Source organism: Dermacentor albipictus, chromosome 1 (assembly GCF_038994185.2).
Source record: "Dermacentor albipictus isolate Rhodes 1998 colony chromosome 1, USDA_Dalb.pri_finalv2, whole genome shotgun sequence".
Lineage (NCBI taxonomy): Eukaryota > Metazoa > Arthropoda > Arachnida > Ixodida > Ixodidae > Dermacentor > Dermacentor albipictus.
In genome coordinates, this window is record NC_091821.1 from 368,744,325 (window position 1) to 368,761,246 (window position 16,922).

The 16,922-nt window shown below is 43.1% G+C and overlaps 1 protein-coding gene across 2 annotated transcripts in view; it reads left to right on the forward strand.

Annotated features, from left to right (window-relative positions):
* Ptpmeg2 (Protein tyrosine phosphatase Meg2) overlaps positions 1–10,770 on the forward strand; it is a 51,326-nt gene extending 40,556 nt beyond the window's left edge. For both annotated transcript variants that reach the window (XM_065434690.2, XM_065434691.2), the window contains exons 12-14: positions 1,554–1,789; positions 2,315–2,522; positions 9,568–10,770. In XM_065434690.2, the coding sequence (XP_065290762.2) occupies positions 1,554–1,789; positions 2,315–2,522; positions 9,568–9,806 (683 nt within the window). In that variant the 3' untranslated portion in view covers positions 9,807–10,770. The remainder of the gene's footprint in view (positions 1–1,553; positions 1,790–2,314; positions 2,523–9,567) is intronic.
* The last annotated feature ends 6,152 nt before the right edge of the window (positions 10,771–16,922 follow it).

A 16,922-nucleotide genomic window follows, 5' to 3' on the forward strand; every position in this document is an offset into this window, starting at 1 on the left:
GCAAATACAAAAACATTGTAGCAGAACCTTGTCGCGAATGCAACTTTAGAGAGAGAGGAGAATAGCAGATCAAAGATGAGAGCTCGTTATGAAGAACTGAACAATCTTAATTTCTAAGTGACTGGCATTGGCTGTTCCTTTGTTGTCTGACAGCAGCACTATGACCGTTTCTTGCAAGCACTCTGTTACTGATTTGCAACTTTGTCATGTGTTGTGTCGTTAAGTTGGTTATATCAGACATATAAAAAGCTAATACTACAGGTGGCAAAGGATTAGGGTGGGACACCTTGCCCTGCACATCATCTTTTGCATCAGCATGATTTGTTGTCGCATATGCGTTTTATGTCATATTACCTTCCAATTTTTCGCATGCTACACTAAGAGAATCTTGTAGCGTACACAGATTCAGTGAGCAGTTATATGGCCTTTCAGGGCATCGTGCGTGAACTCTCATCTTGACAGCGATCTGCTCTGCAGTGCATGCAGATCTTGTTACCTGAAATAGCAGGCTGCAGCTATGGCACGAGTAATCAGCAGTAAGATGACAGCAAGCAGATAAGAAAGGATGTGAATGTGGTTTGATTTCTATGGTAGCTGCATTCCACAGAATGATGCAGCAGCATGTTTTGCTTTCAAAGCTGAGTACATTAGGATCTCGTTGGACCTGTGAAAAATTCTAAGCGATAATGGCACCAACTTCTATGAGCAGGTGCTTGTCGTGGCTGCGATATGGCTAGCAAAGCCTCGGGCCACAGCTGGCTCTTTTTGATAACTTGCACTAAAATGCTGTATGCATTCTGTTTGTGAAGTCCCAGTGGCAGGTACCTTTTTGGAATTCTTCGTCTTCCGATTTCATGTGAAAATTTAGTTTTGCCTTGTGAAAACTGGGACGGTATTCTTGGGCAATCACTTTCGGAGATAGTTTCAGTGAGGTTTCGTGAGAATGGACATTAGAGGCATCTGCATGAGGGTCAGGCAAACACTCTCGTTGGCTCTCATGGGCTGATTCTTGTGAAATTTCGTGAAAATGGAACTAGTATCGCCGAAAGTTATTGCCCGAGAACACCACCCCTGAGTTGGTGTGGAAAGGCCAAGGAAAATTACCTTGCTATCATGGGGGTCGCATATGCACTGAAAGCCACTAGGTGTAAGTTGTGAATACTTTCTAGCATTAATTGTAGCAGGATTCAACTGCAGAACTTCACTTATTTGTCGTTATTATTGATTGTTGCATGTTTTAATTTCTTCCCCATTCCCATGAGTTACAATAGGGGCCACCCACTGGAGGTTGCTCAGTGGCTAAAGCATTCTGCTGCTGAGCGCGAGGTTGCAGATTCGATTCTCAGCCACTGTGGCTGAATTTCGATGGAGTTGAAATGCAGAGGCGCTCTTGTGCTTAGATTTAGGCTTGCATTAAAAAGAACCCCAGACGGCCAAAGTAATTCGGAGCTCTCCACTATAGCCCTTGTGTTGCTTTAGGATATTAAAACTCATAAATAAATAAATAAATAATTCAATCAATAGCAAGGCCTGCTTGCTTTCTGTTCATCCAGGACCTCTGCCAAAGACATACACAGACTTCTGGCGAATGATCTGGGAGCAGCGCTGTGCAGTAATTGTCATGACGACACGAACCTTTGAAAGAGGGCGGGGCAAGTGCGGCCAGTACTGGCCACCTGGGGAGGCTGGTGCCTCTATAGAGCTTGAAGACCTGTTCAAGATCACCGTCTTGGCCAAGGACTCCAAGCCAGATTATGTTGAAACACAGCTGGAACTGTTCAATTGCGAGGCAAGTGCCTTAAATATTTGTACGGCCGTAACTGTCGAGGTATGTAATATCTGCCATTTCAGAGGTTGGGGGGGGGAGGGGAGGGGGGGTGTCGAGTCTGTAGAAATGAAAACACTGCTTGTTTTTATACAGGCAGGATTTGATCCATAGTGTGTGGTGTACGAGCTGTCATACCTTTTTCCGAATTGTTGCTTTCTTCAAAGATGCATAACTATAGTTGTCACAGTACAAATGTTGCAGTCTCAGCGCATTACAATATAGATAAACTAAGCTTTAGTGTTTAGTTTTCTCTTATCTCTACTGATAGATTTGTTGGTGCTTGGTTTTTATGTTCCTTTAAGAAATAAGACTTGGGTGTTGCTTTTTAACTGTTACCCTAACTATGTTCTTTTTTTCTTGAGGCATGTCATTCTCCAAGTCTTATGTGGGTCTGTGAGTGGTAGGCTTCTGTCATTTTTATGTGGTTGCGTAAAATTCGAGTTGAGCTTCTGCTTCCTTTGTTGCATTCTCACCACACTGACACAGATCCAAGAGTCCCGCTCTGTGAGTCACCTGCAGTTTACAAGTTGGCCCGATTACGGTGTGCCTGATTCAGCCTTGGCCATGCTTGCCTTCCGAGGAGTGGTCCGTGAGAAGCAGGCACAGGCAGTGGCTTCTATGGAGCCCAAGTGGGATGGGCATCCCCTAGGGCCACCTATCGTAGTCCATTGCAGCGCTGGAATTGGCCGTACTGGTACGTCATTTTTCACAGTCACATTTATATGTTTTAAAGGGCAACTGCAGTGATTTGTCAGGGTCAGCAGATGTCAATAAAATTTGCTGAATGTGTTCCTCAGCACATTTCTGTCATTTCTTCAAGACAGCAGATTTGATAGTTGTGGTAATTTCTTGCAAATGAATTTTATTAATTTTCTCGAACCACCCGCCTGGCCTTCTCCTCAGCTACTGGCCACATTGTGTTATGATGTGAATGGTGGCATACACAAAAGCATGCTGGGAATGAACGGCAGATGACAGTGTCAAGGAGTTGGCAATCGTAAGCTATAGTGTTTGGCGTGAGAAGTTGCTGTCTGGAGAAGTTGCATTCTGTGTGGACGGGCAAGTGATAGGTGGCAAGTGGTATAGCATTGTTGGCTGCAAAACTTGAGCCCTCGCCAGCTGCGCACTCAATTTGAGCCAATGAAAAACTCGTTCAGCCGAGGTTAGGCATTGCACAGTCGCTTAGTTCGTGCATCTGCTACCAGCGGACCTGACCTGAGAAGCCATTAGGATGAGGGTAACTGCTTTTATAGCTCAGATTTGACTGCAGATTTCAAACTAGCCATTCTTCATTTCCTACAATGCACACACAAAAAGTGAGAAGCGGTAACACGGCGCACTAGCACATCAGTACGCTGCTGTTCTTGAACGCTGCCAGTCGCACTTACCAGCGCTTCTCTAAATTAAATGTGACTTCGTACAAGGGTATACAATCGACTTCCATTAATTTGACCCTGATGGGACTGACGAGATTCCTTGAGTCAGGTCAAGCAGGTCAAGTTTAACAGGATGCAGAAAGAATGGCAAAGCACACCGCTGATTCATTTGACAGTATTTGCCTGAATCAAATGCACAGCCACTTCAATGTGCCCAAAGTAGAAAACTGATGTAGAAATGACATTAAAGCTCCCAAACAAAGTGGAAATCTAATGTGTTCCCGATTTTTTATAATGGCAGCCGGTTTTTTAAAAAGAACAATCCAAGGACACCGAAACACTTCTTATGAGTTGTGAATTCAAAAGCATTAATGTCCAATTGAACACTGCTGAGCAGTCATTCGAATTATGAACTCCTCGTGGGCAAGCGAGCACGTTGAGAAGCTTGGCCAATGACTCCATATAGTGAAAAGACGGTGCACTTCAATTTGTGACATCATGCTACCTTACCTGACTGCCATAGTATCTAACGAGGATGCTCCAGAGTAAACCGCAGTGATTGTGAAGTTACCGCTTTCATCATGCTGGGCTTGCCAAGAAAAATTTCGGTCAATGGCACATGATGTCGTAAAGCAGAGTGTAAAGGCCTGCTATCTGGGAGGTGCTGGTTTAGCCAAGTGGGTAAGACACTTAGCTTCTGAGCGTGGGGCCATAGGTTTGAAACTCTTACTGCAAACGTTTTTAGAGTGCAGCTACTAGGCACACATTCCTGCAGCAAGCGTCGGCGTAACCGAGTGAACGAGCACAGCGAAGGATGAAAGAGGAAACTGTAATGGTTGGGGTCGGGCATGAAATAGATGGTAGCTGGCCCATGCCGTCGTCCAACTCATCTACGCTGAGGACGCTGTTGAAGGGAGAGACTTGTTCTCATCGAGAACAAGGAATATGGGATTTATTTACAGTATCTACATGAGAATGTTACAGTTCATCAGTCTAACATGACTGAAAGAAGAACGCACACTGAGGAGCCGCCAACGGCTCCTTAAATACACTCTGTCCTCCCTAGATCCCTAGGTGAGGGAAAACAGCCGTTCGATCAAACGGAGTGTCCAAAGTCATCGTAGCCGAGCCGCCTTTGAGGGGGAGGGTTTATGCACTCACTTCCGCACAGGTTTCACTGACCACACTGAGGTGAGAGGGTTCTCGCAGACATGGGTCCTGCCCCGAGCAGGCGCCTCTTCATCCCAGTGTTGACCGTGCAGACAATGGTTGCCGTGTCTGTCCGTGACTTCTAAGCCCCGTGAGATGGCCACAAGACATCTTCTCCCAGGAATTCCATCGCTTCTAACAAGCCGTGACGGCGAATCCACTAACAATAATTGGTCCGCCGACTGCGTTTAGTCATGGCGGTGTTGTGGGGGTGTTGATGCGGCACATCGTCGCCCCTACAATACGAGTCACCGCAGCTTGTGGGGAAGGGTTCCACGGTTGCTTCTCTGAAGCTCGCCACCTCCGCAGCCACAGCTGGCTGGGAAAATTTTATAGATCGGTATCCTTGCAGGACGTTGGTAACAAAACGCGGAGAGCAGCGGTGGATGAAAGCCGGCAATAGCGAAGAAAGTGCGAGGAGGAAAGCAGAGGAGGAGGGTGCAGCGGAACCATGAGGCAGAAAGTGGAGGAGGGGGTATGGCGAAAGCATGAGAAGAAAAGTGTAGTGCCATGCAAAATGGGCTCTGCGGTGACAATGGCTACGAGATGACACCAGAGTAGCGTGCGTCGTCTAGGCGAGAGAGAGAAAAGGAGGTCTGTCTGTGGCGGCTGCTGTAAATTGCGCCCACACATCACCCACACACTGCCTGATTAGCGAGGCAGTTATGCCACACTTTACTCTGTTTGCAATGTGCCACATGAGACAGATTGTCCGTGCCAGCCAATATATCACAAAATGAAAACGTGTAAAGCTGCGCTCAAATTTCGCATTAGGAAGTATTGTAATCGTCTGTGAATTTTTTCTTTTGAATTTATTGTTTTTTTATAACTAATTTTTATAACTAATTTCTTTATATCGATTACCGAGGCGAAGTTAAAACGCAGGCAAGAGCTTGTGCGAACAAGGAACATGGATAATACAGTCTTGCGAGAGCGAGGGTGATGTGGCATTGCAGCGATGCCTTCTCCCCTCACGCAACACCTGGCGCGCTAGCGCAGCCGTAGGTGTGCAATTTCGACCGCTTTGCGCCGTCGAGTCGCACACGTGACGTGGCGTTGAAGCCAATGGGAATATAGGTTTATTTTGCTGCTAAATGCACCGGCTTTATTGCTCAATGGGCCATTTGATGCTTTCGCATAAAAAAAAAGCTTCAACACACGATTTTTAAAGTCGGCTTCGCCGCTATACAACCGCGCTATGCGGTAAAGCATACAAAAGCCGCGAAAGCGGTTTTAGTTTTGCATCTGTTTTCATCGCACAGGCAATTTTATATCGACTGTCCTTCCTTGGAAAACAAAAGACGAGCATTAGAATTGGGTAAATATTGTAATCAGACACTGTGAGCTGTAATTATTGCTTGGAAATTTTCCTAGTGTGGGCTGAAAATACATAGGCATTTTTGACTGGAGATGACGTTTGTTCAATGCATTCACTGTTCCCTAAGCTCCGCTGAGACAGCCGCTGCGACTAAAGAGGTTATTATTGGGGTCACCATAGGGGTCGTGCATGCTGACTGGTCAAGTTTGAATTATCCAGCAAATGCCAATTTTAGGATCAAAATAATGGGACGTTTAGGCCCATAGAAATACATGGACGCTGTCCGAGACCTTCGGTCAGAATGAAATTAACTGAAAAAATCTCAATTAACTGATGTCGAATTAATGGAGGCCTTCTGTATTTGTACATGTTGTTCTGACTCATTATTTGACTTCCGAGATGCACTGTTTGCCTGTTATATATGAGGAACAAGCATTGGCCCCTTCGACACAGTAGCGTAAACAACCGCCTCATTCAGCTGCCAATGGTGTCAGTACTGGCATTGGTGTTTCCGCGAGAAAACTATGTGTTCTCTAAATGAGCAATCATACATGCAAAGTCTTAATCTATATCTACCTTACAAGAATTGTGTGCATGAAAACAGTACGAAGAATTATAAGTAGGCGGTATGACAGTCTCCCGGTTGCTGTTTTCAAAGGTGTCCGGTTGCTCATACCAGCATGACTCAGGGTGATGCAACGGTGCTTACATGCATAAAATATGTGTTTTGTTTTGTTCTGACATTATTTAATGTCAGAATCGTATGTCACTTGCGCCGATGTGCCACTTGCATTATATTTCAAGTAAACAACAAGTGGTTACTGTACCTCCTGATGTAAATAAATGCACAGGTTGGCGCTTTGTACTGTTGGTGTGGCTTTTCTGCAAGACTTGAGCTCTCTCTAAATCAGCATATACAGTTGCAGAAAGCAGCACTTCAAGACATTTTATAGTGATTGTGCAAAGCGCGTTCTTGAGAAGGGGCAAGATATAGGCTTGTGCAAAAATTCATAATTCCAATATTTGAACAAATGTTATGTTATTCGATATTTTATTTGGCTCGAATTTCACTATCTGAAGTTTTCTAAGTATTCGAAACAAATAGTATACATACTTTTTTGCATATAAGCCCCACCCCCACTTATGACAGCACAAAAAGAAAGAAAATGCGCTTGTATAACTCATGGAAATAATGGCATACCATGCAGAAATCTTTGTTAAAAATAGTCTCCCTTCGCAGATATATCTTCTGCCAGTGGCTCCTTCTACACCTCTTTGGCAATGCTGATCGCAGTGAACTTTGCTCTAAAGGTGGTTTCACAGCAGCACCGGCTGCGCTGCCGTGAAACTGCACCTTGAGGCTAAATTAACACTACCATGAAGCCACAGTTCAAGTTGAAATTTGAATATAAGCTGAACCTGGATTTTACTGCTAAATTTAAGAAAAAAAATATTAATGTATGTTTATGTGCAAAAATATGTTAATTATAAAAAAAGTCAAAATTGTTTGTTTTTAATTCTTTAGGCCCTCGCAAAGCAGTACAGTTTTCTGAGAGCCATATGGCCGCTGTGGATATATTTTTGCTGACACGGCACTAAACCATGATTTTCATGGCCGACACTAGCGAAACAGTATTGATTAGACCTAACAACCAAGGCAGGTGCGGTGATGGAGGACAAGCAGCCACAGGAAGTTCAATCATCGAGCTCCAGATAATGCCTGTGGGGTAGACTGAGAACTGCAAAAGCGGCGAGTGTGCCTACTACCTTCATCTGTGTTCTTACAGAACAGGTTAAGCTTACAAGTAGATGAAAAGCCTGAAGCTGGATTTGAGACAGCAGAAGCAGCCGGCCTCGTGCAGTCAAGGTCGCATTTCACAGCATCATACAATAGGCAAACACAAAACACGCTCCTGGCCCAAGCCGGCCACCACAATATTTTAAGTAGGCTGAAGCATAACAGTGAGCAAGAACCTGTAAAGAAATTTTTGGGGCTGCTGGAGTTGCACGAAATGCTTAACTCACATTTTTACACAAAAAAATATCTGAATATGTTCACTTTGAAGGTAAATTTATTGTAGAGATTTTCAGAATGTCATGAACCAAATTTTTTTGTATTCGTCAATATCTGGCTCTTGCATTAAAATTTTCTGCAACACCCATAACTACTTTAACTACTATTTGCTTTGCAATTATTCCACGCTATTTATTATTTGCTTTAACTATTTGCTTTGCAATTATTCCATGCTATTTACTATTTGCTTCAACATAGAACAAAAGAAATTGATATTTTCACAAGCATAGTAGGACACCTAAAATAGCAAGCAGCATGTTTCAAACCAGTGGTTAGTGTTACCCTTGGTCTTCATGTTGCGGCGTGATATGCTGCATTGGGCGCTTGCTCTCATGGCGAATGCAAACGGTGGTTCATGACTATTGAATTCATCGGAATCACAGCTGTCGCTGTTCGACAACTCAGAAGAGCTGGCGGAGCTGACATTGTCGCCCAAAGACATTGTGACATTCGTCAGGCACGGTCACAAATCGGCTAAGCGTCTGCTCTTTGCCACTTCAGTTCTCTGCGCTAGTGGGACCAGCATGCCTTGTGCGTGCTTCACTGGTGTGCCACAATTTACGTCACGTGAATGAGTTTGCTCGACTGCTCACCCAAATTTCGTTATAATTTTTTGCACTTCTCTTGCTTAAAATGTTCAAATATGCAGAGAAATTCTGCTGTTGAGCACGTGTCAGGAGTGTCTCAGGAACATAAAATTGCCGTTACCTGAAATGGTAAAAAAAATGCCGCAGTTCTTTAAAGCGCAGCTTTTGTTGCAGAGTAAAACAGGTTTTGACGTTGTGGTGGTGAGGTGGAGAGCAGGAGGGTTATGTGTAACATAGGCTAAAGGATAGACAGTTAGGCGAGTTGGTACGGTAACATGGTTTTGGCTTGTAGCGCGAAGTGAACACGGACACAGAAAGGAGCACACAGGACGAGCGCTGTAGCGCTCGTCCGGTCTGCTCCTTTTTGTGTCCGTGTTCACTTCGCGCTACAAGCCAAGACCATTTAACATAGGCTGCAGTGCCGATTGATTGGTTGTGTCAGTGGTGACGTCATCCTTGTTGTGGCAGATGTGCGGCTGCATGCATTCACGGCAGGACTCGTATTACCAGCAATTTGGGCTGGCACATTGTACTTAGATAACTCAACAAAGGTAGCCCCAAATACTAAAGTGGCCCATCAATCAGAGAAGAAGGATGCAGCATGTGAAGCTGCTTGCAAGAGGCTGCTGTGCTAAAGCTAAGACAGTTAGACTAGCGAAGCTTGTCTGTCTTGGCTGCCTCCACAGAGCTGGTTTATTGCTGCACTTTTCTCCTCTATTTGCGAAGACCACACGGCACTCACTGCTGTGCTGTACTTGCACAGTATGAATGCGTGCAGCACTGTGCATGGCACTCTCGTGAACTGGTTCAGAAAGTGCAGCCAACTTGAGACCTTTTTCATTGAAATCCATGATGCCTGACTAAACACTGGATCACTGGTATAAAAAGAAAATGCTGGATTGCGAGGTGTGACAGACGGCCAGGGCTAGTTACGCAAATACAGTACTATATGCAGGCCCTCTTCATAGTTTCTTGTTGAGGCCATCCTTGAACTGTGTTGTTCATCTCAATTTAAGTCGCTGTTTACGACTCATGCAGCTCTTCAACCAGTGCAGATTGACACTGTGAACCATTGTGTGGGTGCGTTTCTGATGACCACAGTTGTTCACATTGCGGGTTTGCCGTTACTGCCCCACTCATGCTGCAAGGCTTCATCCAGACTCTTCTGTGTGCAGGAACATTCATTACTTTGGACATTTGCATCAAGCAACTGGAGGAAGAGGGGAGAGTGGACGTTCGTTCCACAGTAGAACGAATTCGTGCCCAGCGTGCGTTTAGCATTCAGATGCCCGACCAATACGTCTTCTGCCACCTTGCACTGCTTGAGTTTGCCCTACTCCGTGGGCTGCTTCAAGATGTGGCGTTGGATGGCTTCGACGATGACGATGACCGTGACGGCTCGGACTCAGAGTGATTATTTTCATGTGGTGTTCTCCTGTAAAACTGATATCTTTTAACTCTCCTGTTGCAAACTTGTGGCTGTAGTCATGAGGTGACGACTGGCACTGATTCTTCAAAACATTTCCCTTTTAACTAAGTTCAGTTGAGGCATGTGGATGTCCCAAATAACTAATGGCATACCTATAATTAACTCTTAAGAAGTGATTTTGTGATCTGCCGAGATAGGCATGTAGGCTTTCTGTTTTGTGCAGACCAATGGAACGAGTTTTATTTTCATTTAGTAGCTGGAATGCTTGCTGAATACTTTAAGAACGCTAACCTGAGATGGTAAGTTGTGGCACAACTTTTAAGTAGTATACTAGGGACAGCGTATAAAGCATGCTTAGTGGGGAGGAATTTCATAGTACTCTTTTTGCCTCTTAGCCCTTCCCCCAACTTGCTTTCTGCGTTCGGCGAGCTGTGCAGGCATTGTTAGATAACAATGTATTCGACTAAGGTGCCTTAAAGTGTGTGCACCGCTTTCATTAATAAGAACTATTCAGCAATTGTGCGAGATTTGAGCAGTAATGTATTCATGCTAATGCTGTGAAAGCTGTACTGAGGCTTTATTGAAATACGCTGGTCATAATCCACACCTCATGCATGCATCAGGGGTCGCTTTTGAATTTTCCCACATTTGTGCAACACCCTTTATACTTCCTGAACCAGTAGCACAAATCTAGAACACTGATGTGTGTTTTAAAAGCAAGTTTAGTCGACCGGATTACATTGGATTGCACTAATTAGCAATGCTGAAGATAATTGCATATAACAGTGACTACTTTCTCCAAAGATGTGCGGGCAGCGATTGATAAGTTCGAGAAGTTATTTTTTCACTGTTAGTGTAGTGCTAAGCTCTTTGATACCTAACTGCAGCAGCAGGCATGTGATGCCCACAATGTCATATAAAAGCTTTCATGTTGTCTTTATGTTCACTACATTGTACTGTCCTTTGTGTATTATTCTTAGCTTTCAACACCATTTCAGTTTTGGATTTAGCTGCATTATTGTTTGCACTTTTCTGAGAACGAAATGGTGGGTAGTAGAAAAAAACTGGCAAAATATACTCATGTATACCAGAGTGCCATGTTCTTACTTCTTTTTTTTTAAGTATGTGCTTTCTAACTTGTAAGCATTGTGACCTGAAATAGACCTTTTTTTTTTCTTTATCATTTCTTGAAAACTAGGCCATGGTCATTTTTATATGTGCACTCATTGTGAATACATGCCGAATGTGCAGTTATGATATGAGAAAGGCATAGCAGCTTAATTCACCAAAAATAAGGATGGTGGTTTATGGCACGTAAGAATGCTTTGTGAAACTGAGCAGGAAATTATCCCTGCATTGTTTAGTCATCATAGTCGAGGTTTTGTGTGTTCCTTCGAAGGGGTTTCGAAGTTTCTCGAACACAGTAAGAAATGTTCCCGACCTTTGGAAATGCTGTTGTGAACATGCAAGCCAAATATAATTTTTCCACTTGCAACAGGAGACTAACAATCTCGCATTATAGCCTGCACGCTCTGTCCTGCGGCTTTGAAAACCTGCACTTTTTGTTTCCTACTCCTATAATGTTAATGATTAGGGTCTATGGGGTACAGCGGCCGCCCATAGATGCTACCCATTGGGCACACACATGCACACCCTTTCAGATTTTCTTGAAAACAGGGAAACAGTGGTTGGTAACATATCATGCCCATCTTGTCGTCATTCTTGGTTGTTTGAGGAGTTACCACAAACAAGCACGCCCTGGAAAGAGAAAGAAAGGAAGGAGCAACAGGACAGGGTATTGCTTTCGGTGCTTCCCCAGCTGAGAGGAACCAATGAGCTCAGGGAAAATGGGAAGAGTGAACATTGTGCTCTTTATATTTCTGTTGATATTAAGTCCTTTTCAAAAATATCTTCAGGAATGTAATTCTTGAAAGGTGTCGCACTCATTTCAAGAAAAGATGTTCAGGTCGCTTTGGAATGCCTGACTTAGTGAGGATATGCTCTTTTTTTTTTTCACATGAGCATGAAAAAGAAATATTATTGTTTATGAATTATGAATCCCAAACTAAGTTGCTAGCAAGCTCTGGGGTAGTACCATATAGATTCATGGGAGGGCCACACTCCGAACTTGGCAGCCCAAAATTTGGAGAAAAGAATTTCCAATGGAGAAGCAATCGCATTCGGTGCCCCGATGCCACATGCGCGCATCGGCGAAGTTTCGCCTGCCATGTACTTCCACGTGCTGCTACTAGATGGCGAGAGCTGCAGGTTGGCCTCTGACACAATGGTGCATTCGGGGATCTGGGATGTGCACAAGTCACCAGCTGTGCTGGCACCATTTTAAGCAAAAGGTTCGGTCCTGTGTTAGGGGCTACACCTCGCCAAAATTGTGAAAAAAAAAAAAAGTACGGCCCTTACAAGAGTATACAGTATTCTCGAGTGATCGCTTTCAAAGATACCTCCACCTTTTGCAAGGTTTTACGTAACTAGTGCCAGGCAAGTTCAGCATCGACGGGCCACAGCATCCTCACAATTGCCAACTGTGCTAAGACAGCATGCCGGGAATGCAAATACTGTTGCTTGTAGACACCGACGCTTCCGGTGCTAGTCTTGTGAAATCTTGCAAGACCGAAAGTATCTCTGGAGGTGATCGCCTGAGAATACTGCCCCTGGCTTCTGGGGTTACACTAATAAAACGCCTCTTGAAAGCTAAAGGCGAATAGCAAGTTTGTACCAGCATGAGTTAAGTTTAACTGAAACCACATGGAACATATTTCTTGTGACATCCAAATTTGCCATTTTTCTTGTGCTGATTCTAGAATGTTAAAATGGCCTTTAGGGCGCAGCAGAATGTGACTGAAGAACTTCAGACAAAAAAAAAACAAGTATAATAAGCACACGTTTTTAAAGGGACAGACAACTGCTCAGAACATGAATCGAGAGAACCCCCCCGACGGAATGATTTCCTACTGTAGCGGCTAAAACGGACCATGTTTTTCTCATTAAACGTGGATTTATATTTTTAATTCATCACTAAAGGTTGCGAAAAATGACCTTTGGCGCCCCATGCTGCAAAAACATGAAGCTGTATAAGAGGTCCATCACGTGACCGTCTACTAGTGTACACGGTTCCTGGTCTTTTTATTAGTATTGAAATGCTGTATACTGTTTATTATTTTAAGTTTTTCCTGACTTACAACGTGCAGATAAGCCTTCGTTTGTAGTGAGCAGAAAAGTGGCGCTGTCTTCACCTTCGTTTTTTGAGTTGGCTTGGCTCGTCTATCAACAGAACAACGCCGACTGGATCCAGCCAGCCATTACGTGGACATTTACTTGGGGAAAAACAAGCTACAGATATAAGAAATGTCTGTGCAACAATGCAAACTAATTGCACCAGCTTTCTATTTTGAAAAGCGGTTGAAAAGGTCGAAATGTAGGTGTTAACCACATTTACTGCACTCACGCTTGTGGAAGCAGAAGGATGGGCAGCTTTCACAATTTGTGAGGCAGGCTATCAACATCGCTCTCACTTCTCAGTATTGCGGGAGGAGGAACTCTTACTTCTTTAGAGGCTGCTCTGATTGAAAAATTATAATTACTGTGTATCCACATGCCTTTAGAAGTAACTGCTGAATATGTAAACACTACCAGGGGTAAGCTTTGCATTACGCCATAAAAAATTAGGTCCTTAAAAATCAGTTGTCAGCCCCTTTAAGGTATAGGTAGTGATAGCATAACTACAAGGAAGTGCTTATTGAACACCTTTGGATCTCCATATCTCACAATATAATGTGCTGTAAGATGAATGCTACCAATTTCACTGTAATGTCCATGTTATAAGAGATTCACAATCTATTCAAATAACCTAAGTATTCTTGTGAACCTGCTGGGAATGTGCAAAAATGTCTTGAGTGAATTCCACTAAAAGATCCACTGTCTGTTACAAGCATGTTTTTCCAGTGAATGGGCCAAATAGTTACTAAGCAACAAAGCTACTAAAATGCCAGCACTAGTGTTGAATGTTGGCGTCAACATGTCGATTTTACACTTTGTACTTAAGGCACTTCATTTTATTTATTATACTTCAAGGGTCCCATGAGGGACATTACATGAGGGGCGGGTACATGGTGATATAACTTAATTACAGTAAAGATTGGTGAATAAAGGTCAAATGAATACAAGTGAGTTAGTGAATACAAGGTATGATTAGTAAAATAATAATAATGGTGCTCAGAGTATATGCGATAATCCAATGGATTAACCTCGATGTGCGCAAGGGCAGATTTGAACTCTGCAGGGTCAGTGATCGTAACAATATGGCTGGGAAGGCAATTCCAGTCGTGCGCAGTATGAATAAAAAATGACTCATGAAATGTTGAGGTGTGGGCACATGGAGGGACGACGACGTTTGGATGGGCGTTGCGTGACATGCGATGGACGGGAACGATGGGTTCATTTTTAGGCGGAAAACAGTGAAAGAACTTGGGATAAAAATTTAGTTGAGAATTTCTACGACGCTGAGCCAGGGTGGTTAAATTAAGTTGCGATTTTGGTGCTGTGATGCTAGCTTTGTAAGAATAGTCACTCAAGATGAATCTAGTAGCTTGGTTCTGGACTGCTTCAAGTGTTTCAATTAGGTTTAATTGGAAAGGGTCATATATTGCACTTGCATAATCTAGTTTTGGACGGACTAGTCCGTTGTATGCCAAGAGCTTAACAGAGGAAGGTGTAAGGGAGAGATTGCGACAGATGTAGCCCAAGACATGATTTGCAGAATCTGTAACATAACATGATTGGCCTAAATTAAGTCATGGGAGATGTGAATACCAAGGTATTTGAATGAGTCACTGGAAATTATAGGACAGTTGTTAATGGTGTATTCAGGAGTTGAAAAGTTGTGATGGCAGTGAAATTAAATTAGTACAGCTTTATTTAGTTGAGAATCTTAGCTGAAGTGCATTTCACATAATTACATCTTCAGGTAGATATCCAAGGGTATGCATTCCAGCCGTGTATGGTTTTTTTTACAGCATAAGGTGAATACATTGACACTGAGCTAGGCCATGCCGAAGATACACTGGAAATATGTTTCATGTGGTTGTCACTCCACTTTGCACTTCCAAATTTCTACTTTGTTTCCTTACTATGTACAGTCATTATGTGTGACCTTTAAGAAAAAAGAAGAAAAAGAACCTATAGACAATACTCGGCATCAAGTTGATTATACTTGCGACACTTTTGACAGCACTATTTGGTTATGCTTGCCCACTGCTGTCAAACATCCATCTTCCCACCCTCATGTTCTATATGTCAAAGTTTTTCACTGGAAGCTACCTCCATTTGACTGGTCACTATACTGTTCTACACAGACCAGAAAGTAAACGAGTAGAATTGCTTTTTTTTAAATCAAAATTTGCTGCAAGGTGTAGTGAAACAAATGAAATCGCCGAAAAATGTGCAGCTCTGCTGCATTGTGCAGGAGCTGTAGCAGTGTCTTTGAAGGATTGTCTATTGACCAACATGGTGCCACTTTCAAGTGATGGACAGAATTTCGATTACTGAAAGCCTGTCCCAAAGAAAAGCACATCACAACAAAATTTTTATTTTTTTGTATTGCTAACATTGCTTCTTTATACATGCCAATTTGTTTTATTGTAGTTATAGCCACTGCAAGACAAGCTCTACAAAACTGCGATCTTATATTCGCAATCATAGTATGTTTGCGAATATAATGAGTTTATGAGAATATAATGAGAATATAATGCGAATATATGAGTTTTCATTTCATTTTGATTCCAAACAAGGCTGGCTCGTGCAGCTGCTGCTAATGATGTGGCACTTACTCTGTCTCTCTCGCTTAAAAGGGCTCTGAACCATCCCTCGGGCTTGGTGAAATAACATAGTCAGAAATAACACATAGCATGCGCTTCTGCGAACATCTCAGCCAAGTTTTGTTGTCGTATGTAGGCATACCCCACTGCGCCGTAGCCTTCGCTCTGCAAGGCATTGTAGAAGGAACGGGAGCACTGCGGAGGCCACGTTTGACTGCCAATAACTCCTCATCTGCTGAATGCGTTGAAGTACTTTTTGAGGCAAAGTATTTCTGAAATAACCTATTTTCACTTCAGATGCTTTCCTCCACTTCGATAAGAAGTGGTTCAGGGCCGCTTTAAGTCATTGATCTTGCCTGACCTAAGAAGACATTTGCAGTGCGGCTTGGATCAAGAAAAAAGTGATTCTTTGATGCAGTGCAGTGACCATGTTAGCTAATTGTGGTTTTGCATTAGCTAACAACATGATCACAGCACTGCATCAAAGAATCACTTTCTTTTTCTTTGATGCAATGCTGTGATAATGTTGTTAGCTAATTGTGATTTTGCATGTTGCTGCTAAGTGCAGCAGAGAACCAGTCTGGCAATAACGCTATTACTGTACCAAGTGCAAGCAGGCCAGGATTAAACACAAAACAGGATAAAAACGAACTATACATTTGCCCAGCAAGATTCATCCACTGATGCCAAGGCTCTTGGGGCTAGGGCGTATTAGCGACCTGTTACACCAGGAATTCAAGTAACAGTTTCAAGTGTAATCATATGCAAGAGCTGGTCTCTGGCCTGCCTTGTAAACTTGACTCTGCCAAAAAAAAGAAAAAAGAGAGAAGAAGAAGAAAGAAGCTTTAGAAAGGCGTCGTTATTGTGTGCCATACCTGTTGCCAGATAGCATTGTGAAGCATGTTGTCGTAGTATGTTGCATGAAGGCCATGTCACAAAATTGATCAACGGTAGTCGAACAAGAAATGTCTCTGGAGCCTTGGCCCTGATGAAAACAAAACATTGGCTTGACAGACATCCCTTGTTCAACCATTGCTGATAGTTTCAAGTCTACGCTTTCATGTGAACCTCAGTCTTATTGAATGTCAGAAAACAAGAGTCTCATGGTTATGAGTGCTTCCTCCTCGCTGTCTCCTTATAGCAACGCTTAGTATTGTAGTTGTGCATGGTTGCATAGTGAAATCAAGAACTCGCATTTTTTTCCTAGCAAGGCGAAGATAAAAAGGCTGCTTGTGCATATATTCAGTGAATGAAAAGACGCTTATTTGCT